The sequence below is a fragment of the Mustelus asterias genome, chromosome 9 (genome assembly GCF_964213995.1).
Source record: "Mustelus asterias chromosome 9, sMusAst1.hap1.1, whole genome shotgun sequence".
Lineage (NCBI taxonomy): Eukaryota > Metazoa > Chordata > Chondrichthyes > Carcharhiniformes > Triakidae > Mustelus > Mustelus asterias.
This window is the reverse complement of record NC_135809.1, coordinates 123,422,220-123,448,852: the sequence shown is the minus strand read 5'-3', so window position 1 is coordinate 123,448,852 and position 26,633 is coordinate 123,422,220. Positions and strand designations below refer to the sequence as shown.

General features: G+C 41.2%; 2 protein-coding genes across 2 annotated transcripts in view; one reads left to right on the top strand and one right to left on the bottom strand.

Annotated features, from left to right (window-relative positions):
* The first annotated feature begins 222 nt into the window (after positions 1-222).
* Positions 223-21,929, top strand: LOC144498976 (L-lactate dehydrogenase A chain-like). The gene is made up of 8 exons (XM_078220992.1): positions 223-563; positions 1,911-2,059; positions 4,372-4,486; positions 9,971-10,144; positions 11,689-11,862; positions 15,492-15,597; positions 16,623-16,746; positions 19,681-21,929. Exons 2-8 carry the CDS (start codon positions 1,934-1,936, stop codon positions 19,843-19,845), a joined length of 984 nt encoding a protein of 327 aa, XP_078077118.1. The 5' UTR covers positions 223-563; positions 1,911-1,933; the 3' UTR covers positions 19,846-21,929.
* LOC144498975 (uncharacterized) overlaps positions 20,960-26,633 on the bottom strand; it is a 39,638-nt gene continuing 33,964 nt past the window's right edge. The window contains exons 13-14 of the mRNA XM_078220991.1: positions 23,483-23,617; positions 20,960-22,674 (exon numbers count right to left, since the gene is read on the bottom strand). Of these exons, the coding sequence (XP_078077117.1) occupies positions 22,343-22,674; positions 23,483-23,617 (467 nt within the window). The 3' untranslated portion in view covers positions 20,960-22,342. The remainder of the gene's footprint in view (positions 22,675-23,482; positions 23,618-26,633) is intronic.

The window sequence follows — 26,633 nt, the reverse complement described above, 5'->3', positions numbered from 1 at the left end:
ACTGTGCTACCATGCCACCCCCTTCATTGCAGTGCTAATGTAAGCCTATTTGTGACACTAATAAATAAACTTTAAATTGAATGTAGCCCAAAGTGCAGGGTCAGAAAGGACTGGGGTTCCGATCAACCAGGCGCGAGTGTTGTGGAGGGTGTGGCACAGCTAGGGAATTGGCACTCCCTCTAACAGGTTGCATTATAAAGTAAAACTGTGCAGTGTGTGTGTGTGTGTGCGCTGAGCTGAGCTAACACCTGGGTCCCTGGGGGAGTTTGCCTCCGACGTTGGAACTTGAAGAGGAAGGAGGGGTTGTAATAATTGCTGTGAGAGGGGAGAGGGGGGCGCGAGGTCTTGGAGAGAATTTGGAGCGGAGATTCCAGAGTTTGAATAAAAACGGAGAAGGGGGGAGACGGTTGGGAGAAACCCACCCGCTGTAGGCAGAGAGAGAGGGAGAAAGGAGTAGAACAACCAGGAGAAACGACAGGAGAAAACACTGGGATACAGACAGCCTCGGAAACAGCAACTGGACTGGAAGAGGAGCAAGACTGAGAAGACAAACAAGTGTGTGTGTAAGTGGAAAAAAAACATTCAAAACATTGGAAAGGACAGATTGACAGGGAGAGAAAATTGAGACAACCTGGAAAACTACATTTTGTGATATTATCATCCAAATACAATTTAAATTAATTGGTTAAGCTGATAGTCAAAGGATTTTGATACAAAGTTGGTTAAAACATCCAGAAAGTATCAAAACAAGTGTTAGTTTCAGGAGTTTACCGATCCGCACAGCGAGGTAGTAATCAGATATTTTTTCAAAAAAGTGTATGTGATTTTTCCCACTCCCTCTCATTGTCGAGAATTGATCGCTGTTCTTTGTTTTGCCTGATGTGTGTGTGTGTGGGCTGTGAGCCGATTTTAACTCCGCGTTAAATGATTGGGGCGCTGGGCTTGAATTAAATATCGGGCTTGGCGATTGGTATTTTGCTTTTCGCTTCGCACTTTTTGGCTGAATCTTCCTGTCCGACCCTGACTGAGATAAAGGAATGAAAAACGGGAAAATGCTGGGAAATATGCCCCTTGGCAGTGAGAGAGAGTTAACGCTGCGAATCACCCTTCTCCAGGGCTGCACGAAAAAAAGTTGATTTGATTTATTATTGTCACATGTATTAGTATACAGTGAAAAGTATTGTTCCTTGCGCAATATACAGAGAAAGCATACCGTTCATAAAGTACATAGAGGAGAAGGAAAGGAGAGGATGCAGAATGTAGTGTCACAGTTACAGATGGGGTGTCGAGAAAGATCAACTGAGTGTGAGGTAGTTCCATTCAAAAGTCTGATGGCAGCAGGGAAGAAGCTGTTCTCGGTTGGTACATGATCTCAGACTTTTGTATCTTTTTCCTGATGGAAGAAGGTGAAAGAGAGTATGTCCGGGGTGCATGGGGTCCTTGATTATGCTGGCTGCTTTTCTGAGGCAGCAGGAAGTGTAGACAGAGTCAATGGATGGGAGGCTGGTTTGCGTGATGGACTGGGCTACGCTCACGATCCTTTATAGTTTCTTGTGGTCTTGGGCAGAGCAGGGGCCATACCAAGCTGTGATACATTCGGAAAGAATGCTTTTTATGGTGCATCTGTAAAAATTGGTGAGAGTCGTAGTGGACACGCCAAATTTCCTTAGCCTCCTGAGAAAGTTGGTGGGCTTTCTTAACTATAGCGTCGGTGTGGAGGGACAAATCTGGTCAAAAATAAGAAATAATCCCCACAGAGCAAAATGTTGTGAAATGCCACTTCAGGCTCCAATTCAAATTGGGGCTGTCAGAAGTATTTGTTCATGTTACTCTTTAACATTGACCCACACATCTCCTGGATATATGAACAGAAAAATTGCTGTTCCCCTTCAGATGTTTTATCTTTCTAGGCTGACCCCAAAGTTTAAGAACCATGAGTTTGAAGAATAAATTGATGAATGAAGTGCACGCTGATACTCCTATGAAGGCCACTTCCAAAATCTCAATAGTGGGTGCTGGACAAGTTGGCATGTCCTGTGCCATTTCCATCCTACAGCAGGTAAGGCATATCACATTCATTTGTTCTGTGCAGCAGTTTAGGATTTGTTTTACATTTTGTACGTGGTAACAATATGTTATGAATTAGTTATCTCGAAGATTTGCAGCCATGAGTTCAAATCCCACCCCGGCAATTCCCAGAGTTTCTATTCAATTAATTAAATAACTCTGGAATTGAAAAAAATTGGTGACAATAAAATTGATGATCCAGACTTCTGATCCATAACAATGTGGTTGACTCTCAAATGCCCTCTGACGTAGTCTTTGAAGGCACTCATTTGTTCACCTCCACCTTCTCAATGGTAACTGGCGAGTTAAAAAATTAGCAGCAAGGTGGCACAATGGTTAGCACTGCTGCCTCACAGCGCCAGGGACTCGGGTTCCATTCCAGCCTTGGGTCAATGTCTGTGTGGAGTTTGCATGTTCTTCCCGTGTCTGCGTTGGTTTCCTCCAGGTGCTCCAGTTTCCTCCCACAATCCAAAGATGTGCAGGTTAGGTGGATTGGCCATGCTAAATTGCCCCTTAGTGTCCCAAGATGTGTCGGTCAGGGGGATTAGTGGGTAAATAGTTGGGGTTACGGGAAGAGGACAGGGGGTGGGCCTGGGTAAGATGCTTTGTCGGAGAGTCGGTGCAAACTCAATGGGCAGAATGGCCTCCTTCTGCACTGTAGGAATTCTATGAAAGACTTGCTATTCTATAGCGCCCTTCCCCATCCTGGGACATCCTAAAATGCTTCACCGTCAATTAATTACTTTTGAAGTCGCGTTACTGTTGCCCTGTCAGAAAATATGGCAGTCAGTTTACACACAGAAAGATCCCACAGAGAGCAACGAGACTATGAACGAATGATCTGTTTTAAATTCTAATTCACTGCTGGCAAGCATTCATTGCATAGACCGTACAACAACAACAGTTTAGATTTATATAGCGCCTTTAATGTAATGACGTGTCCCAAGGTGCTTCACAGAAGCATTAAGAAACAAAGTATGACACGAGTTACAAAAGGAGTTATTGGGTCAGATGAGATAGAGAGGGGAGAACCCACAGAGGGATTTGAAAACCAGGGTGAGAATTTTAAAATTAAACTTTGCTTGACTGGGAGCTGATTGACCGGGTCAGTCAGTCAGTGCTGTTCTGAGAGGAACACTTTACCAAAACCTTCTCTGCACCATCTTACAGTTGAGAGGGAGTTGGCACAACCATGTGCAGCACCATTCTGCCAGTGAGATTTAGAAAGGGCTGTGATTTTCCCAGTGACTTTATTGATGAAAAAATCCTAAACCAGAACACCATAACTGATAATGTTTGTGTCTTGAAATGTACGGAACTGAACGAGAACATAGAGTTCAGTTTTGTCTGTGCCTTCATAGGATACCCCTAAATGACTCTTGAAGACAGACACTTAGACACTCCTGCTCGGCAGTCAATCTTATAGACATCTTAAAGTCACAGGTAGACAGGGTGGTGAAGAAGGTGTTTGGCACACTTGCCTCCATCGGCCAGAGCATTGAATACAGGAGTTGGGACGTTATGTTACAACTGTACAAGACATTGGTAAGGCCACATTTGGAGCACTGCATACAATTCTGGTTGCCCTTCTATATAAAGGATGTTATTAAACTGGAAAGGATGCAAAAAAGATTTACAAGGATGTTACCAGGACTGGAAGGTTTGAATTATAAGGAGAGGCTGGATAGGCTAGGACCTTTTTCCCTGGAGCGTTGTAGGATGAGGGATGACCTTATAGTGGTTTATAAAATAATGAGGGGCACAGATAAGGTGAATAGCCAAGGTCTTTTCCCCAGGGTAGGGGTGTCCAAAACTAGAGGGTAGAGGTTCAAGGTGAAAGAGAAAAGATTTAAAGGGATCCGAGGGGTAACTTTTTCACACAGAGAGAAGTGCATATATGGAATGACCTGCCAGAGGAGATGGTAGAGGCGGGTACAATTACAACATTTAAAAGACATTTGGCCATGGATGGGAAAGGTTTAGAGGGATATGGGCCAAGCACAGGCAAATGGGACCAGTTGAGTTTAGGAAACCTGGTCGGCAAGAATGAGTTGGGCTGAAGGGCCTGTTTCCATGGTATATATCTCTTTGACTCTATGTTATGGCCGAAGGAAAACATAAATACTGGACCGACTAGAATGATACCGCAACAACATAGCATGAACTAAATGGTCTCCTTCTGTGCTTTACTGACTTTATGAATATATTTTTGATATATTGGTAGAATGTTGCATACTTCTCAAAGACCAACCTAAAACCAGTATTTTCCAAATATGATGTATTTCACATTATTTCTTCCTGTAGCATATTACCGATGAACTGGCTCTAGTTGATAGACTGGCAGATAAACTGAAGGGAGAGGCTCTGGATTTGTTACTTGGAAGCCTGTTTCTAAAGTCCAGAATTTCAGCAGACACAGGTCAGTGGTGGGCCATGAGGTTTTTTTATGGCATTTTTAATGCTGTTGAATTGTTGGAGTGGAAATATAATTTCATAGAATCATACAGTGCAGGAGAGGCACTTCAGCCCATCGAGTCTGTGCTGACACATTAGGAGCCCCTGAACTCCCACCTAACCCCATCTGCCAGCACTTGGCCCATAGCCTTGAATGTCATGATGTGCCAAGTGCTTTTTAAAGGATATGAGGCAATCCACCCCTACCGCCCTCCCAGGCAGCGCAATTAATTTTATACTTTTTAAAGCAAGCCTTTGTTCACAAATTGCTCATCCAACGTCGCCACCAATATATTAAAAATCTGCTATTAGCATAAATTTCCTTCCAATTTTTTGGGTCATAAATTCCTCTGTTCACATTTATAATAGAAATGACCTGTGCAAACTTGTCATCCTCTATGACTGTGACCATGGTGTACTATACCTTGATGTGGAGATGCCGGCGTTGGACTGGGGTAAACACAGTAAGAAGTTTAACAACACCAGGTTAAAGTCCAACAGGTTTATTTGGTAGCAAAAGCCCTGGTGCTCTGTTTGTGAACAGAATTCCCACTCACCTGAAGAAGGGGCTTGGAGCTCCGAAAGCTTGTGTGGCTTTTGCTACCAAATAAACCTGTTGGACCTCAACCTGGTGTTGTTAAACGTCTTACTGTACTATACCTTCGCATCCTTTGTGATTTTTCCGTTACCTTTCACACAGTTGACTTCATCATTCTCTTTCAATGTTGCTTCTCTAGTTAGCTGAAGAGAACTATCTTTACCTTGTTCTGCTCATACCTATTCAGTCATAGTCGGAAAATCTCTTAACAATGGCCTCTCTTCCTGCCCCCTGCAGCAATTTCTCTCGAGTACACTCAGGATTCATTTTTGGCCCGCTCCAATGTTTCACTGGAAATTGCCTCTAAGAGACATGATTCGAAGGCTCTTCCTCATTAAGAAGTCTCACAACACCAGGTTAAAGTCCAACAGGTTTATTTGGTAGCAAATACCATAAGCTTTCGGAGCACAGCTCCTTCGTCAGATGGAGTGGATAATACCATAAGCTTTCGGAGCACAGCTCCTTCGTCAGATGGAGTGGATATGGAATCAAAATTTTCTTCAAATAAACATTTGGCAGATTGAAGCCATTGTCTTCAGCACACACCACAAACTCCATTCCCTTGCACTGATTCCACCCACTGCGTGGCTACTGGCTCAAGATGAACCAGGCTGGTTTCAACCTATTAGGCCCTGTGCTGAATATCCAGCAATAAATCTTCTCTATGCTCCACAAAACAGGCCTGTCACTGCCACTGCCTCAGTCCATTTGCTATTGAAATTTTCACCCATGCTTTTGTGACCCCCCCAGACCCAACTATTCCAATACATTCCTGGCCCGCCTCCCATCTTGCACTCTCCATAAACTTGAGCTCATCCAAGTATAGTGCAGCGGTTTGTATCCTAACGCACACTCCCACATTCACACTTGACCTCTGTCTTCACTGACCTGCAAATGGTATACTAGTGATGAGCCCCATGTTGTAGTGTCCAGTGCGGTGTTTCTTTGGGATGTGTGGTAAGGATTCTGTTTTGCTTTGTATTGAAAGGCCTCATGTACCAGAAGCTATTCATATGGACGTGGTATAAAACAGAATTAATACTGGTCTCTCTGTACCAGTGATAAATGAAACAAACTTTCTGTTTCATGGCAAGTCTGAGTGTTTAGTTTCACACCATGCAGTTAGAATAAAAATGCAATTGGCAAAATCTATGACCTTGGAAAATTAATTAATTAATTAATTAATTTAAACTAAATAAACTATTTTCACCTTGTTCTTCTTGATGCCTGTTCCAAAACAAGTTCTCAAGAAATTAACTTGTATTCTCTTGGTCCAACCTTCCTGACTTAATTTAAAGTAATGTCTGATGAACAAAACCATATATCATGTAACATATTCTTGGGCAACTTGTGATGGGCACATCCCAGAAATGAATATTTAAAAAATTACATACCACAGTAAGATTTCCCCCAATATTCATTCGATGTTGTAGAGTTTAAGCTTATGCTTTCATTGCCCATGTCTTTTGGGATTAGTCTCATTGCTCCTCTCTGCAATGTCTCCAGTGTTTCCATGTTTTTAACGAGAAGGCAACTTAGAATTGGAGATCGGTCTGGTGTATATAGTTAAGCAATCTATTTACTTCCTTGATTGCCTTGAGGTATAGTGCAAGCATTGAAGGTGATTAATCATCCATCATTCCCAGACCCTTTTCCAAGGCTCTTTCTACCCATACTTAGCAGTTGACATAGTAACAAGTCACCTGGGAGATTGCATGAATCAAGGAAAAACATTCATCCCATGGCTCAAACATTGCTAAGCAACCTGTGATATTTTTAGATGCTATGGATCTGTTTTTGCTGTGAAGACTCTATTTTCACTTGCGGTTGAGCAGGCTTATGTATCATGTGGTCATCTATAATATATAATCATAGAATGGTAATTAAATTGTTTCTGGGTGAATCTGTACTATCATTGATTGCTGTGGATTTTTTTGTTACAATACTTATGGTTGAGCGTTCAAGGATAATCTTTCTCCTGAATAATTAGAAGTGACACTCACTGGGAAAATAAAAAGATTCCACCAAATTAGTCAAGCATGACCTGTCCTTCATGAACCCATGCTGTGTCTTCCTAATGGGACAATTTATATCCAGATGAGTTGTTATTTCTTCCTTGATGATAGATTCAAGCATTTTTCCTACTACTGAAGTTAAGCTCACCGGCCTATAGTTACCCGCCTTTTGTCTACCCCTTTTTTTAAAACAGTGGCATTACTGAGGCTACTTGGAACGGTAAGTCTGAGGGTGGTCATGACGAAGGGCTGGGGAGTCTTTGTGGAGGAAAGTGTTAAGAATGGGAGGGCACTGAACGAGGAGGAGAAAGAGAAAACATGATGTATTCAGAGAGTGGTTAAAATCACCAAGGATGAGAAGTTACTCGTTGTAGAGGCTAAAGGAGGAAAGCAGCGAGGATATATTAATTAAAAAATTCAAGTTATTTGGGTGGATGGTAGAGAATGAGGAATTTAAATGAAAGATGGTTTAAGGTTGGCTCAAAGGAGGAGAAAGTACCAGAGGAGTCACTTTATGGTGATCAGGAGCCAGAAACCAGACCCATGTTTTTTGGGTCACACTTTTATTTTCCATATTATTTTCTTACTTTACTCGATCTAAGTTACTTTATGAAGCAAAGATTAAAGTTCAGGCTTTAGTGACCATTCTCCTGCAAGTTTCCTGTAGTTTAAGGTAAAAAGGTCATCGGTTTCTGAGAAACTGAGGTGCAATTTAGCTATTTATATTGCTCTATTGATGCCTCATTTATTTTTATTGATTGCATTTATATAAATTGTCAAACCAAGTCCATTAGCCTAAGTGTGGTAACCATTCGATTGCTCACTGAAAGACGTTGCAAAAATCCATTAGTAGGCTCTTGCTGGTGGGTGCAGCAGCACGTATATGGCTGATATATTCTAATTGGCATTATCGAGAAAGGGGGATGTCAGAAAGGTCACATTATTAGTCATTTGCAGCACACTTCATCATTCAACAGCTAAAGTGATTGGGCTTCCCTATAGGTGGTGCAGAAGACCAAAACCCACTGAGAACAGCTAAGTCAGCAGAGAGTGAGTTCAAAGTTCATGGACATAGCTCAGCTACTTAGTGTTTTTGCTAGCTGAGAATGGCAGCGATCAACCCTAATTTAAATAAGCATAAATGTGTCACTAAAGTGGGGAGGTTGGTTAGCTCAGTTGGCTGGATGGCTGGTTTGTGGTGCGGTGAGACACCCAACAGTACAGGTTCAATTCCCATTCTGGCTGAGGTTACCTGTGAGGGCCTGCCTTCTCAACCTTGCCCCTCACCTGAGGTATGGTGATCCTCAGGTTAAATCACCGCCAGTCGGCTCTCCCTCAAAAAAAGGGAACGCAACCCCTGGGACTTTGGCAACTTTCATCATCAAAGGTATTTTGTGTTTTGAATGTCACCAAATTTGGTTTTGTTTTTAGAATGAAGTATTTTCTCATGTACATTTTTAAAAAATGACACATGTTGATTATGTAAATCCGTAAACTGCTTTTACAATAGACACCATGTAATATGGTCAGACCTGATTTATCCCATGAGAATGTCCGCTTCGGTTACAGATTCCACTGCATTGGGATCATCAAACTTATGGAAGTGCTTGAAGCCTCAAGTTGTTTCCAATATTAAGAAATGATACCATATGCTAATTTTCTCTTCAGCCAGCTACAAACCCAATGAAAACTTTCCAGATTTGCTTGATCTGAATGCAGGAAGGTGTTTCTTTTTAGACAATTAGATACTTATTAATACATGGCCTCAGGTGCCCAAAGTGCTTCACAGGCCACTGAAGTACTTTTGAACTGTAGTCACTGTTGCAACCTAGAAAATGCGGCAGCAAGGTCCCACAAACAGATAATCTCTCAGCGATGTCGATTGAGAAATAAATGTGGCCAGAGTGCCAGGCAAAACTTCACTGCAGTTCTTTGAAATAGAGCTATGAATCTTTTACATCCATCTAAGGGAGTAGGCAAGGCCTTGGTTCAATGCAATGAAAGCCAGTGCAGGACGCTCCCAATACTGGATTGGAATTCCAGCTTCAATCTTGCGCTCCGAATTCTCTGGAGTGAGACTTGAACCCAGAAACTTCTGAAGCAGAGGAGTGAGTGTGTCTTATTGTTGTGTGCAACAAATTTTTTAAAGTTCCTCGTGGCTGGACTGAGCAAGTCTGTGGTATTCACTTTGGGGTTGCCTGAGGACCCTGTGTGGGAAATTAAGAGTACCAGAATCACACTAGACCTGTTTTAATGTAATTCGTTGAATGAAGTGTCCATTGTTGACAGCTAGTTGTGATGTCCAACTGTAGCATGTGCTTTGCCTTCCATTGATTTAAACATTTACAAATGCGGACTGATTTCAATATTGACAGGGACATAACTTTTAAACAATTCTTTTAATTCTGAAGCTAATAAAGCAAGCAATGCTAAAAGTATATAGAAAAACCTGCCCATTGTTCAATGTAACATTTGCTGGTTACAATGTTATGCCTGACAGTTTGTGTTCTACACAGTTGCCCAATAATCAAAATGGGAAATACAATATTGTGAACATAGTTCTGTTCCCCCTTCTGTATTCTGTAAGTCCAGGCCCATTGAACAACATGGGTAACTTGCATTTTACAAAACAAGTTGGTGAACTAGCAGGATAGAAAACTGTGCAGGTTTGAAGTTTAATGTCTGATGAGTAACTTTCCAAATCACATTGCCACACATTCATGTTATTTAGAATTGAATATTTGGGTTAAGGAGCTGGGACAGTCCAAGTCTGACATGAAATACCTGTGTCTCCTTTTTATCTGATTAATTGTCTCTTACAATGACCATCCTGCAGACTTTCTAGTTACAGAAGATTCAAAGGTGTGCATCATCTGTTGTGGTGTACGGCAGGCAGTGGGAGAAGTGAAAAGAAGACAGTTGCAGAAAAACATAGCTACCTTTAAGGAGATCATCCCTCAATTGGCCAAACACAGTCCAAGTGCTGTTTTACTCATTGTAACTATTCCAGGTAAGATTTACATTAATTAACTTTAAGCAACCAGTTGTAATATCCTTACTTTTATAATAAAAACAGAAATTGTTGAATGAACTCAATAGATCGAGCAGCATCTGCGGAGAGAGAAACAGAGTTAACGTTTTGAGTCCATATAACTCTTCTTCAGAGCTTATACATTCCAGGCTGATGGAACCTTTCCAGAATTTAATAAATTTTGGAAAATTAATACCACTGCATCCAATACTGATTGGACACCTCTTTTAAGACCCTAGGATGAAGTCCACCAGGACCTGCAGATTTGTCAGCCTGCAGCTCCATCAGTTTGTTAAATACTGCCTCCTAAGTGATTGTAACTTCACCAAGTTCCTCTCTTTCCTCCACCTCCCTATTTACATCTATTACTCAGATGTTTCTTTTATCCTCTGTAGTGAAATTTTCTGTTCATTTCATCTACCATTTCCTTATAATCTGCTGTTAATTCCCATTCTCACTCTCTAGAGGACTAACACTCACTTTACTTACTTTTCTCCTGTTTAAATAACTGTAGAGTCTTGCTATCTACATTTACATGTTTTTCCTGAAAATTGATGCTTTCCTTAACTTCTTTAGTTAACCATGGATGATGGCTCCTGCCTTTAGAATTTTCTTTCCAGCAGGAATATACTTATTCTGAATATTCTGAAATATCCCCTTAAATATCTGCTACTGCTTCGCTATTGATCTATCCCTTAGCCTGGTAAAATTCAATCGTATTGCGGTCGCAGCCACCTAGGGGTACCTTTACTTTGAGGTCATTAATTTATCCTGTCACATTACATAATACTGAATCTAAAATAACCTGTTTTCTGACTGGTTCCAGAGAACATTGCTCAATGAAATTATGTGAAAAGCATTCTAAATATTCCACATTCAGTCTCTTACTGCCAACCTGATTTTTTTCCATTTACATACAGATTAAAGTCACCCATGATTATTGCTGTTCCCGTATCACAGGCTCCCAATATTTCTTCCTGTATACTTTGTCCTTCCGGGGACCATATCCTTCTAATCCCATCCTATTCATATATTTACCAAGCTGCCCCTTAAAAGTTCGCCCTTTGAATTTTGCTGTTTGTAGGCTCCTTCTTCCCCAATTTAGACAAATCTATGTGAACCTGAAAGGTCAGGTGATGTGATCTAAATTACAAAGGAGTGATAAGCTTTTTTTTAAATGGTGTTATATAATACTCGTCGCACCAAACTCCTAATTTTCAAGTTATTAGTATGGCACTGTGGGTGCCCTTGAGTTTAATCAGAATACCTCTTTATAGTCTTCGATTTAAATCTACATTCATGCCGTCTGCAATGAAAGTAAAACCTTCATATTCACTGATGATGATTATTATCATGTATTTGAGTAATTGAATTTTACGTTAAAAGAGCGTGCATCTTAGATAATAGTAAATGATTGGACCATCAACCAGAAAATTAAATCTTTTTCACATGTTAATTCCCATTTGTAACTCATTTACAATTACAGGAGAATTTTATTTTTCTGGACATTGTTTGCTTTTCAGTGGATACGATGACCTATGTTGCCTGGAAACTGAGTGGATTCCCAAAGCACCGTGTGATTGGCATAGGTACTGATTTGGATACTGCCAGGTTTCGTTTCTTACTCGGCGCAAAGTTGAGAATCAATCCAGTCAGCGTTCATGCATACATCATCGGCGAACAAGGAGATGAAAGTGGTAGGTAATCACCTGCCAATTTTATACAATATTCATAATAGCATTGTTGATATGGGCATTGGTTTAGCTCAGTTGGCTGGACAGCTAGTTAGTGATGCAGAGCATACGCCAACAGCATGGGTTCAATTCCTGTACCGGCTGAGGTTATTCATGGGATTTTTTCTATTTTAATTTCTCCCACATCAACCTTACACCGTCGAGAAACATATATCCTCTTTAAAGCATTAGATAGTTTAGATTCTACATTTCTCTACCAGTGGTAGATACTCTCTGACCACATTAAGTTTCTGAAAATTGATGAACTTCACTGATTTGAGGGAGGAGCTGCCCTCATCTGAGCTGTCATGATCCTCAGGTTAGATCATCACCAGTCACCCTTTGAGGGGGAGAGCAGCCTATGATTATCTGGGACTATGGTGACTTTACTGTACCTGTAGCTATGCCAATGAAGTGCACAAACTTTATGACTTTCTTCTAGATGATTGATGGCGATTGCACGTTTCCTCCATTTCAGTTTAGGTGGCTGTTTCTCACACAAAACTTTGCTGAATTGTATTGCTCAAGCTTTTGATGCTTTTAACAGAAGAATGTTGTATCCCAAGTCCATCACTTCAAAGCTCCTCCCTCAAATCAGTGAAGTTCATCAATTTTCAGAAACTTAATGTGATCAGAGAGTATCTACCACTGGTAGAGAAATGTAGAATCTAAACTATCTAATGCTTTAAAGAGGATATATGTTTCTCGATGGTGTAAGGTTGATGTGAGAGAAATTAAGATAGAAAACATCCCAAACATAACAGCTATTGTAACAAGCATTACTGATATTCACTTTTAAAATCAAATTAGAGGAATGATTGCCAATTTATTAGTTGAATGAATAATGAATGATAAACACTGTCTCCTGCCAATGCAAGTTGCCCACAAAGATGGTCGCTGATGCACTAGTCTGTGCACGCACAGAAAACCCATGAGGTTAACCCATGAGGTTAAAAAATGTTTAGAACGTAAACCCACACACTTCGGTGGTGAGAAGAAATGTTTGCAATTTATCCAGTGGTGAGAATGAATGTTTATATGTTAGGATCACAGTGCAGGGGATTTATTGTATATTGGACATGAACTATCATAGGAATATGAATAGATTTTAATTCATTTTTATGTGTCAGGGCTGTAAGCACTTTTGAGACTGTAATGAGTAAAGGCACTTGCATATGATCCTCAAGTCTTGGAAGTACCAAAGACTTACAACCTCCCATTTCTTCCACCTGACTTAGAATAGAATCATACAATCCCCACAGTGCAGGAGAGGCCATTCGGTCCATCGAGTCTGCACTGACTCTCTGACAGAGTATTTTGCCCGTGCCCTCTCCCCCCACCCAATCCCTGTAATCCCACACATTTCCTATGGCTAATCCATCTAGCCTACATATCTTGGGACACTAAGGGGCAATTTAACATGGCCAATTCACCTAACCTGCACATCTTTGGACTGTTGGGAGGAAATCCACGGGGACAACGTGCAAACCCCACACAGACAGTGACCCGAGGCAGGAATGGAACCCGGGTCCCTGGCACTGTGAGGCAGCAGTGCTAACGACTGTCACCGTGCTGCACCTTGGTAGCATTAAGTATGGACAGATGTCTACTAGGAAATGGATGAGGGGATTACGGACCATTTGTGTGAGTTTATTTAAGAGATTAAATGGGCCTGGGCTGTTGCCCTTGTTTTTCTCTGCATTGGTTTCACACAGATGTCAGGGGAAGCACTGATTTCTATCGCTCCTAACGATGTCACGAGTGAAGCGGTACAGCTGCACATGCACCACTTTGGCAGCTAATGCAGCCAATTATAAAGCTCCTCCCTCAAATCAGTAAAGTTCATCAATTTTCAGAAACTTAATGTGATCAGAGAGTATCTACCACTGGGAGAGAAATGTAGAATCTAAACTATCCAATGCCTTAAAGAGGATATACGTTTCTCGATGGTGTAAGGTTGATGTGAGAGAAATTAAGATAGAAAACATCCCAAACATAACGGCTATTGTTACAATCATTACTGATATTCACTTTTAAAATCAAATTAAAGGAATGATTGCCAATTTACTGCCCCAAATTAATGCCACTGCTGAAAGTGAAACATGCTGAGAATCCATGAAGACCATTGTTTCAATGATTTTAGATAGTGGATCGCAGCAATAATACTTGTGGAAGGAAATAATCAGCAATGTGTTGGAAGGATCATCTTCACTTATGGATGGAATAGTCCATTCAATTCATCCATCACAGTAAGAGTTGGTCTCCACACGAACATAGCTACTATGGTCATAAAAATATTAAAATAACATTAGAATGAACTTCTAGGTTATTCCAATGATTCTAATGGGTTGTATTTACTGACCAATAATTTGACTCAGGATTCCACAACCTAAGGAAACTAAAGAGCTTCTTAAAAGTCTCCACTAAAGTCAATATTCCAGATCAAAAAGTGATTATTAGCAGAAAAAGCTTGGGTTTACTGAGTAGTTTATAAACTTGATGACCTCTTAATTTACTTAAATCTGAAGGTGGGTGTGCTTCCGATATCAGGGCTCCCTCATCTTCTGTATTATTGGGCACAGGTGGGATGATATTGGATTGCTAACGTGACATTATCACATCATATTTCATGTAGGAGGGGGCTGTTCCCAATTGACCTCTTGTTGAATTCAACCTATGGGGTCACCATAATCTATAAATCAATGGTTAGGCCCCAGCTGGACTATTGTGGACAGTTCTGGGCAACATGCTTCAGGAAAGAGGGATAGTCCTTAGAAATTTAACAGATGAGGTTTGCCAGGTTGTTACCAGACACAGGGGACTTGAATTATGAGAAAATATTGGAAAAGTTAGGACCATTCTTCTCAGAAGAGAGGTTAAGAAATGACCTGATACTGCTTTTCAAGATTTTGACAGGAGTTGGTAAAGAAAATGTATTCCCTGTGGCGAATAGGCAATGGCTAGAGGTCTTAGATTTAAAATCATTGGCAAAAGATCTGGTGGGGAGTTGAGGAGAATTCTTTTCACTCAGCATTGCCAGGAAAAGGTGATGGATGAAGGACACTCTTGAGGATGAGAAACATTCGCAGTTATGGACAAAACCAGAGCTGCGGGATTAAACATCTCTGCTCTTTCAAAGGATCAGCCCAGGCAAGATGGGCCAATTGGCCTTTCCCTGAGCCGCAAGTTTCTCTGTTTCATGGTAATTGTTTAGGAGTGCATTCAATAGATGATCAAAATGCAATCTGCTTTCCATATGCTGCTAATGTTTTATTCCTTTCACTTCACTTAACTTTGCAAGAGCAGCTTTTACGACAGGCATTTTTTATTAAAGAACACCATAGCAACAAAGGTCTACCTGGGTATCACTCCCATCACCTTGGTAGAAATGTTTGAATGCAAGATAGCCTTTCTTGAATGTTTATTTCTTGGCAGAATGTGATGATCAATCTTTTTCTTGATTGTTCAGGATGCTATTTGCCCCTTCATCATTAGGATGGCCCCACTTGATTTAATCTTCTGGGTTTTGTGCTTCACGAAGCATGAAAGATGTTCTTCTAACTAATGCTGTGTTTTTCTTTGCTTTATTGCAGTGGCTGTTTGGAGTAGTGCAAATGTGGCTGGTGTCAACCTGGAGCAATTAGATGAAAAACTAGCAAACGAGCAGGGAGAGCAAATTCATAGGAAGGTTATAGAGAGGTAAATGTTAATGGGTTCTTGTAGCTGCTTGCTTACAGTGATAAATCTGTATGTTTGTTACATTTGTGAACAGTGAAAACATCCTTGTTTATTTAAGTTTATTTTTAATTAGTGTCACAAGGAGGCTTACATTAACACTGTAATGAAGTTACTGTGAAAATCCCTTAGTTGACACACGCCTGTTTGGGTACACTGGGGGAGAATTTTAGCTTGGCCAATGCATCTAATCAGCACACCTTTCAGACTGTGGGAGGAAACCGGAGCACCCAGAGGACTGGTGTTGCAGGATATTCAGCCTATTGGATACACATTTCCGGCATTGGACATTCCTTAGGCAGCCTGGTTTGCTTCAAAGTGCCCATCCCAAGTCAAGTGAATGGCGCCAATTCTGAAATATAAATAGCATCTCAGGATACCTGACCTCACCAGGATTTTGAGAGGACACTGAGCATTAAGTTCTACCTTACAATTTCTCTGCAGTTTTACTTTTGGCTTGCGGCTCACTGCATAGAAGCTACGCTCTGGGAACCAGGCAACAAGGTGCAAAGATTCACGTTTGCAGGGAGTAGCACAGAGTAAATCAGTATAAATGGGCGGCAAAATGCCTCCAAGGATTCATATAGAATCAGGAACCATAAAGCAAAATCTAATTTAGGCATTAAGGGATATCATGAGGATAGTATGGGAAGGTGGAATTGAGGTAGTAGATCAGCCATGATCTTATTGAATAGCAGAGCAGGCTGGAAGGGCTATGTGGCTTAGTCCTGCTCTGGTTTCCTATGTTAACATTTTTTTATGTCATAAGTGGTTTATCTGTGAACTGAACCTTTGATTACACCTATAAATCACCGACCCTTTAATATCCATATTGTGGTTTGTAAATGGTTCCTTTTTATGTAAAACACAGAAGATGCCTGTTGGCATCTAAAGCTAACTTAGTCAAAGCACTGTACTTTAACTAAAGTACAATGGTGTGACGTGGAACCACATTTCACAGTGAAATAACTAAATTTTTTAAACTCTAGCACCCATGATGTTATAAAGCTGAAAGGATACACTTCTTGGGCCATTGGTTTAAGCGTGGCCAATATTGTCAACGCAATTTTGAAAAATATCAGATCCATCCACCTGGTGTCCGTCAATGCAAAGGTAAGTTTTAAACAGCTGCCATTGCATTATTGCTTAAATATCGGTGCAAATGTCACGCTACAAGTGGTAATGAGGCTGTAAATTTTGCAAGTGCTGTTCTCTCCAAGTATGAAAGATTTGCATGTCCCTGATGTTGGATGTGTTATGCATTGATTGTTTAATGCACCGAGGATAGTGCATTAGTATCTTTAATTCACGGCCATAAATGGAATATACTCAAACAACATAATTACAAATTTGCAATTTGGCATTGAGATGATTAATTAAAACCAATAATGCAATGACCATGGGACTGATCCAGTTCCTGCCACATGTTGTTCCCAATTTATCTGGTTGGGTCCCATGATATTGCAGTGCTTTTGTAGTTATAGGAAAACAGTTTCCAGAATTCAAACAAGACCATCAAGCATAGCTTTTTTTAAACAGACTATTGGGCTAAATTCATTAAAAAATGTAACCTAAAAAAAAGAAATAGACATGCTGGATCTCCAGGTATAGCAATGAGGTTGCGAGCCTTCATGTCCTGCAGGTTTTCAACTTTAACAACCATTGGCTGGGTTTCCCCGAGTCTTGGGGAACTCAGCAGCTTCCTCAAGGCAAAGGTATGATGGATTCGGAAAGCAAGCTGGATGCATCCCCTTATCCCCCGGATGCAGGTGCCTACCCGAAGAACCACCATGTTGGGTACCCCTCCATTAAGACTTCCCCTAGAGGCCTTTGACTTCTCCACCCCCACCGCAGGTTACGTGGGATTCAACAAGATAAACAGCTCAGAAACAAGCTATGCAGCCAACTAGCCTATGCTGAGATTTATGTTACATATGAGCCTCCCCCTCAAGTCTTTCTTCTTCTAAATCATCGCAACCTACAGTTCCCTTCTCTCATTTTTCTTTCCCTTAAATCCATCTATACTATTTGCTTCAAACAGTCCATGTGGTAGTGAGCTTCCCATTCTCACCACTCTGAGTAGTAGTACTCACTCACTCAGTCCCCTCTCAGCTTTGGTAGTTTCCTGCAGGACCAGGCTAGGTCCGTTATCATGGCTTGTCAATTTGGAAATCTTATAGCATGTTTGAGGGAGGTCTGGTGCAGTGGTAGCATCCTGAATTCTGGGCAGGACACTCTGGGTTCAAGTTACACTTCAAGACATGGAAGGTGGCCAAACAGGGTGATGATCAGCGTGCCTATCCTTCCAATAAGCCTGACGGCAGGAAGTAAAGAGCAGGAATGTTTCCCGGTCAAACCCTACTGCAAAAGGAAATGGTAAACCACTGCAGTGCTTTGCCAAGCAAAATCATGGACCAGTCCAATAGCGGTACCTGAAGGAGAATAGAATGTTTTGAGAAGAATGAGCACACTGATTTCCACCCCCTCCCCCCCGTCCATAATGCACAGAGAGATTGATAGGTTGTTGTCTGCATCTCTTTGAAATGATGCATCGGCACAGTTACACAGCGGGGTGGTATATTCACTTACTAACAAAATTCAGATCAACAAGATATCAAATGGATGTTGTTTTCTCTGGAATTTAGATGTTTAATGGTTGAGTTAGTCAAAGTTTTTAAGGTGGACAAAGAGTGTGGAGGCTGTTGCGTGATGAGACAGACCTGGGGGGGGACGGGGGGGGAGGTGGCCTGCTACTGTGCACCAGCATCATTGTATGTTTGCCCAAAGTTGGCTTCCCTTTATGAGCCGATGAACTCGCTCCACCTTCTAAAATGTAAAAGCAACATTTCCTGTTGGAATGATGTATTTTCTTTCTCTCCTTTGCATATTTAATGGCTTGCCACATAAAATGGAAATTTTACACATATAAAAAACTGAAGATACCTGTAAAGTAACAAAGAACAATACAGCACAGGAACAGGCCCTTCGGCCCTCCAAGCCCGCGCCGCTCCCCGGTCCAGGATTGAATCCTGAATTCAGGATCCCCGCCCAATTTTCCAGCCTATCTACATACCAATATCCTATCCACCGAGCTGTCCCTCACAGCTACGATGCTTTGTTCATTACAACCTATTAACTCACCCCCACCCCCCTATTCCAGACCATGTGATCCCCAGGGAGAGGCGAAAACCCAGAGTGAAAAACCCCAGGGCCAATATGGGGAAAAAAAAAAATCTGGGAAATTCCTCTCCGACCCCCTGAGGCAATCGAAACGAGTCCAGGAGATCACAATGGCCCTGATCGGAAAATGCTTCCCAACCCTAGTCATTTCCACTTCCATGAACACCATATGAATTCCCTGCCCCCGAGACAGGTTCCCAACTATCCGCAGTCTCGCTCTGTACTGGCACCAGCAAGATGATCATAGAATGAAGCCTTGAAACGAGAAACAAGGAACAATTAGCCCGCGCCGCTCCCTGGTCCAAACTAGACCACTCTTTTGTATCCCTCCATTCCCACTCCGGTCATATAGCTGTCTAGATAAGTCTTAAACGTTCCCAGTGTGTCCGCCTCCACCACCTTGCCCGGCAACACATTCCAGGCCCCCACGACCCTCTGTGTGAAATATGTCCTTCTGATATCTGTGTTAAACCTCCCCCCCTTCAAAGAACAAAGAACAGTACAGCACAGGAAACAGGCCTTCGGCCCTCCAAGCCTGTGCCGCTCCTTGGTCCAACTAGACCAATCGTTTGTATCCCTCCATTCCCAGGCTGCTCATGTGACTATCCAGGTAAGTCTTAAACGATGTCAGCGTGCCTGCCTCCACCACCCTACTTGGCAGCGCATTCCAGGCCCCCACCACCCTCTGTATAAAAAAACGTCCCTAATTTTATTAATCTTATTAACACTAATTTTACAATTAAGTCGACAAGAATTGAAATACATTGCTGGTCCATCACCATTGTAATAAAGAGACAGGTTAATATTTTGGATATTAATTCTTCCAGCATTTTCATAACATATGTAACATTTGTTCTGATACCCCAGGATGAGCACAATATCACAAATGACGTGTTCCTAAGTCTCCCCTGTGTCCTGGGAATAACAGGAGTTTGTGGAATCTTAAAGCAGCCACTCAAGGAGAAAGAGGAAACAAAATTGAAAAACAGTGTGGAAAATCTCTTGAGGGTCCAGCAAGAAATTTCATTGTGAACAAAATGCAAAGTGTCGGGCCTCTTTAGATAATTGGTTATCAGTGCACCATTGTTGTATCACTTATGGTTGCCTCATTATATAATAGTGTATATTCATTGTGAATATTAGTCAAGTTGTTTGCAGTGTGAAAGTTGCGCAGAAATTAGATGCACAGAAATTAGATGCAAATGTATTTTAGATATTGCCTTCGAGAGTTATACCAAACCCAGTAACCAATATGCAGTAAAAGAAACCAAATCACAAGCATGCTAACTTAATGTGAGTCCCAATTTACTATCCATGTCAGAGCAGAGAATACATTAGCCTTAAAAGGATAGTTAACTGACAAGGGTATCCCAAACATAGCAAGGCCTTTGCCTTTCCTTCCAGATTGACGAGAACTCCAGCTGCATGAACACTGAATTCCAGTATAATAAAATGGAATAACTCCTCAGAATATACAAGTGTACCACACTTTAAAAGCCATAACCATTAATATCAACCCATAAAATGCAGTGGAGTAGGACTGCTTCCACTTTAGCACTTAGCAAGCTGACTGCACACAGCCTAAATCTAAAAATTAAAGGATACTTAGTAATGGAGATCTGTGCACTGGAATGTTAACTTCCCCAGTTGTCTAAATATCCGAATGAATTTCAACCTTGTTAGTGACATTCAATGTGCAATTGCACAGACACCTCCATAAAATGTTCAATTTATTATGAATGGATTGTATTATTGATTACATTAATTTTATTCATTTCGGAGAACAGCATGATTCAATTCTGCCAACCCTGCATTGAGGTCCAATTGATGAAAAGGTACTTCCGTCTCAGTTCATGTGGGGAGATCTGCAAGTTGCACTTCATCACTTCCAAATATAATTGCTGAATATTACGTCAGGAATTTAGCGAACTCTTTCTAAATGTCATACTTTCAGGCAGTAACTAAATCAGCTGGTTTCAGATGCAGCAAAGAAGTTACCCTGTTGGTAACCAAGCAACGGTTACAAGGTTTTCTACCGAATAACCAAATTATCATCAATTTGTAGGAATTTTACAATTAAGTCGACAAGAATTGAAATACATTGCTGGTCCATCACCATTGTAATAAAGAGACAGGTTAATATTTTGGATATTAATTCTTCCAGCATTTTCATTTTATTTGGAGGTTCCAACCTTGGCAGTACCCCACACAACAACCACCCCCCACCCCCATCCCAGTTTGCATTATTATCCATGTTTCCATCCCAACTTGCTACAGACAGCAAATGCATTATTGCACTTCATCAGCGATCGGACTTTAGACCAAACAAGGCATCAAGGGACAACGGTTCAAATTTCTGAGGCTGCTAGGGCATACTCTACAGGAAAATCGAGCAGCAAGGGACACATCCTTATAAAGGAAGCACATGCTCTTTTAATTATTGGGAAAGAAAAAGTTGGTGGCTTCAAATGGCAGGTATGTGCTTCTCTTTGCCTGATTTTTCTGTAATTACTGCTCCAAGCTTGTATGTTAAATCCAGGTACAGGAAAATCTGCTCTAGTGTTTTATTCCAAATTGCCCTCAAAAATTACTTCTTACTTTACAAATTACAAGTTTAGACAAAATTGTTCATAGTTTTTATTCTGATTTGTTTTCATATTTCCAACCTTTATACTTCCAGCATTTAAAATAGACCAAAATATTGCATAAAAGTGAAACAAACTGAAGGGAAATTAAGTATACTCTTTTGTTCTGAAATTGTGAAAACACAGCCTCTTAAAAACACAACCTGTGCATATAAAAGATGTACACCTGGAATATGGCTATTTCTAAATAACATTGATACAGGGGGCCCGATTTTAACTCTTTGCAAGTGAATGGGTTTTGAATGAGTTAAAAATTCAGCCATTAAATCAATCTTGGGCTTTAACTCTCAGTACGTTTTCTGTAGCATATTCATTCAGTTACAGGATAAACCACAGGCCAAGATTTTGTTGCCACTTGTGAAAGGTTGTGGTTTGGAAATGTGCATCTTTCTTTGGTTGATTTTCATCTATTATTTGTAACACATAACAGGCTGTTCTACAAAGTTTTCAATAAATTACATGGAACACATCACATAATTCTCCTGAATTATTGCCGGTCATGTGACGAAGTCTAGATACTGAAGGGGTTGCGGAATGATTTTTCCAATGCTGGTTCTGCTTCTGCCGCATCAGAGATGAAGGGCGGGATCTCCCCAAGAACGGAAAATCCTGCTAGAGGTCGAGGGACCTTTGCATGGTCCTGTCCTGCCAGCTACGATTCCTATGGCGGGTGGGACAGGAAAATTCTGCCTGGAGTTTCTGGTCAAGATGTCCATCTTCAAAGGCCAACACTTCGTAATCTAGTCTCTTGCTTTTGGGAGGATTTTCTCAGGTGGGACTCTTGGTCCAATTGTCTGGGAATGTAGATGTAAGGTCACTTGTTTGTGTGCGAAGAACAATGCTCATTGCTGTTGCATGTGACTGCAGTCTTTAGAGATGTTTAACTACAAATGGTGAGCTGCATGCGTAGTGCAAATAGTTACTGGATACTTGGTACCTGTAGTGGGTTCCTCCTCCCCTTCGACCTTGGGAGTCAGTAACCGCTCATTAAATAGCGTATTAGGACTGTTCTTTACATACCTCCCACTCTCCGATATCAAAGTGTAATCAAAAGGTTCCAGTTTCTCTCCTTTACTATTAGCAAAGTGAATATTGGCAGTTGGCTTTCTTTCAGACCTACTGCAATCTGAGGTAAAAGTGGAGTTGCAGTGCACTAAAACCTTTGTATCACACAAGCTCTTTTCAGGGTTTTGTTCGTTCAGCAAACTGCATAAATCTAGAAAAAAAAAGAGACAAAATAATTCACAAAACGCTGTGACCACAATTTCCATTTTCGAAATGAAGCCGATATAGTAATGCTTTTGAAAATTCATAGTTAATTTATCTGACAAGTTAAAGAGAAAAATACAATTCATTAGCACCCAAGTAAATATCTTAGTTAACAAACAGCAATCTCTAATAATAAAAATTATTTTCTTTGGCATTTAATCTCTTAGTCATTCCCTGGGTGCACGTAGTGCTGTATCTCACTTGGCTTTCAGGACAAAGAATCCCTCTATTTCACCCTCATTTGGGTATAGGTGCATAAATGTAGCTCTTCTCCCACACGAGAAGCATTTTCCCAGGTAGGCACCGCTGAGATCAGGGATTTCACCAGGGTACACATAAGATAGGACCTGGACCTAAGATAGGGCAGCACAGTGGCATAGTGGTTAGCACTATTGCCTCACAGCGCCAGGGACCCGGGTTCAATTCCCGGCTTGGGTCACTGTGTGGAATTTGCACGTTCTCCCCCTGTCTGCGTCGGTTTCCTCCGGGTGCTCTGGTTTCCTCCCACAGACCAAAGATGTGCGGATTAGGTGGATTGGCCATGGTAAATTGCCCCTTAGTGTCAGGGGGACTAGTTAGGTTAAATGCATAGGCTTATGGGGATAGGGCCTGGGTGGGATTGTGGTCGGTGCAGACTCGATGGGTCAAATAGCCTCCTTCTGCACAGTAGGATTCTACGATAATATGAAGATACATCGTGGAGACAGGGGTTGCAAGAGTATCTAAAAAGTTAGTGCAATTCACAAGACACTTACCTGTACCTTCCACTTTTACACAATTTTCCTCCCATTTTATTTTTACGTTAGCACTGCTGTTTGCCTCAGGATAACATTCCTGATCTCCCATGGCCTCTTTCCGCAAAGATTTTACATATTCAGCTCTAACACAGCCTAGGAGAAATAAAAATCAACTGTTTATGCTTTTTGAACGTATACGTTGAATTACATTTGCCATTTTCTTTGTCTTTTACCCAAGGTGATTTTCTTTTGCTGAAACATACTGGGATGGAGAGAAGGGAGGAAGGGGTGGCGCAAAACAGGTCCTATCAGATTGCCTGCTTGCTATGCGTAGCAACTGACATTCCATTCAGATTGCCTGCTTGCTATGCGTAGCAACTGACATTCCATTCTATTGCAGTCGATGGAATTAAATACCAGGCAATGCTGTAATGAGGCAAGGAATTCAATACCACTAACTTTGTGCCATGACCCTAAATGAATTTCCAGCTCATTATTTCTCTAAAATGCAGGAATTTAAAAAAAACTAATTAGAAATAGTACCAATATTGATCCTGGAGGGATACGACTCGAGGAAGATCCAAATCCACTGATAACTGTCTGCCAGCACACAACCGATCCTTAAATTACTGCAGCAGATTGCCACTATTTCCAGAAGTTTCAATCCGGTAGAGCAGCATCTTGAGGTGATTTATCAGGAGCGTTTTGAAAGTCCAGGCAAGGCTCTTACCTGAGGGAAATTGACTGTTTCTGAAGGGAGGAGGAATTCACAAATGTTTTCTTGCAATCATCACATTTGTATGGCTTCTCTCCGTCGCCACACCTCTCTCTAGTGTAGCGACGGAAGTGTACTTTTAGGTGTGTGCTCCGATGAAATGCTTTCACACAAAAAGTGCACGCAAAAGTGCGTTCACTTGTGTGAGTTCGAAGATGGTCATTTAAGTTGGACTTCCCTGCAAAACATTTTCCACATTCATTACACACATATGACTTCTCTCCGGTATGAGTGCATCTGTGCATTGTTAACTGTGCTTTGTGCAAAAATTTCCTCCCACAATATTCACATTTAAAGCAATTCCTTCTGACAGATATGTCATTGCTTAAAGATGCAGCCGTTTAACGTCTTTCCATTGTTCAAAGGTCTCAAATGGGAGATGGTTTTCCTATCAGTTTTATAGTTTGTGCAATTCATTGGAGAACAGGAAGTGTTACTTTTTTTGTATTCTCGTGGGCAGTCATTCAACAGGGATCAAGTACCACCCCAAACCGCTGCGAAGCTACTGTCATGATCACTACATTTTGTGAAATCATCAGGGAAACTGTGGCTCGAATCCCCAAAGCACGTTGCTTCAATACGTCTACTTCAGGAAGTGTGAAAAATGACCCTATAATAATTTAAAATACACAAAGTTTGATGCAACTTGAAAGCAGAAAACAAAACACACAGGATGCAACGGTGTCCTCAAGAGGACAGTTCAACAGGCATTTAGTGCTAGTTCAGTCCAATGTTAGCACTGGAACCCAAGGCGAACGGTTGAGAGTTCCAGACCAACCCCAAAACTGTGTGCATGTAATCTAAGCTAAAACATCAGTCCATTACCCAGGGGACATGGCATGGTCAAAGTTGTCATCGTTTCCAATGAAGTCTTAGCTCAAGGCCACGTTTGCCTGGCAAATGGAAAGGGAGCCATTGAGTCATTCATAGAAGATGAAGGATTCTCTGGTGTCTTTGCAAACATTTATTCCTCAGGCAACACCATTAAAATATGATCTAGTCATTCTGTGGGATCCAGATTGGTAGCCACAATTGCATACATGACAATAGTGAATTCAAAAGTACTTCATTGGCTGTGAAATGTTTGGGGACACCAGAAGAATTGGAAAGCTGCTCTGTAAGCACAAGTCTTCTTTCACTTTTCCTTTGTGTATCTGGTTGAGTAGATAATTGATTTCAGAAATAATCCAGAATTTCAAGCACTTTTGCGAGCAGTTTTTTTGTGTGCACACGATCTTATATTTTATGTCAATTCAGCAAGCTTTCCCGCACTGCCAAGATGTGAAGTGCCTTCAAATATATTTGTTGGACAACATTGCAACTTAAACGCAGTTTGTGCTTGAAAAAATTAAGAAAATACAATGACTTTATTACATTGGATCTTGTAGCTCTACAAAACGTGATTGTTGTAGTGATGTTGCCTCATGGTCGTAGGTGAATTCAATGTTGTTACAACTTGCATTAATGTTGGACAGTGCGAAATAAAACTTTTTTTGTTGTAATTCGAGAAATTGGCTGAGACAGAGGGAAGTTGCTGTGTGAAGTGTTGCAGTATAACTGGCACGAGGAATGGTAGCTTCACATGCGTCACTGTCAGACACAAAACTGCATACTAAAGTGATGCACTCACGGTGGCACAGTGGTTGGCACAGCTGCCTCTCAGCGCCAGGGACCCGGGTTTGATTCCCGGCTTGGGTCATTGTCTGTGTGGAGTTTGCATATTCTCCCCATGTCTGTGTGGGTTTCCTCCGGGCGCTCCGGTTTCCTCCCACAATCCACAAGACGTGCTGGTTAGGTGCGTTGGCCATGCTAAATTCTCCCTCAGTGTACCTGAACAGGTGGCGGAGTGTGGTGACTCGGAGATTTTCACAGTAACTTCATTGCAGTGTTGATGCAAGCCCACTTGTGACTAATAAACAAATTTTTCAATTATTTTGGAGATCAAAATAAAGTATCTGATTCAAATTAACCCGCTGCATATAATCTGTCATTATCTAGTTGAAGAGCCATGTAAAATCCCATCCTATATCTGGTTTGTGGTAGAACTCTTCCATTAAGTGCAATGGTTTTAACTGAATCTCAGAGTCATGGGAAGAGGAATTTCTTTTAAAAACACTCCCAAGTTTTGGGTTTCACAAATGTTGCGCAGAGGTCCCAAAATATTCTATTTTCATCCAATCAACAGCCAGACCTACTCGCTCTTTTGTAGCTGTAAGGTACTTTGGGATGTCCTGAATTCATGAAAGTTGCAATAATAATTGAAGCTCTTCATTTATTTTTATGTACTCAGCATTATTCGCATTATTTTTCTTGGGGTGCGGTTTAATGGTAATGTTACTGGACCAGAAATTCAGAGATCCAGCCAATGTTCTGGGGATGAAAGCAAATTACTGT

What these genes read in the sequence shown, in the direction of transcription:
- LOC144498976 (XM_078220992.1), top strand. Translation starts at nt 1,934, where the DNA reads ATGAGTTTGAAGAATAAATTGATGAATGAAGTGCACGCTGATACTCCT. An exon ending in CCATTTCCATCCTACAGCAG is followed by an intron (nt 2,060 to 4,371) that starts GTAAGGCATATC and finishes TTCTTCCTGTAG; the next exon opens with CATATTACCGATGAACTGGC. An exon ending in TGGTGTCCGTCAATGCAAAG is followed by an intron (nt 16,747 to 19,680) that starts GTAAGTTTTAAA and finishes CTGATACCCCAG; the next exon opens with GATGAGCACAATATCACAAA.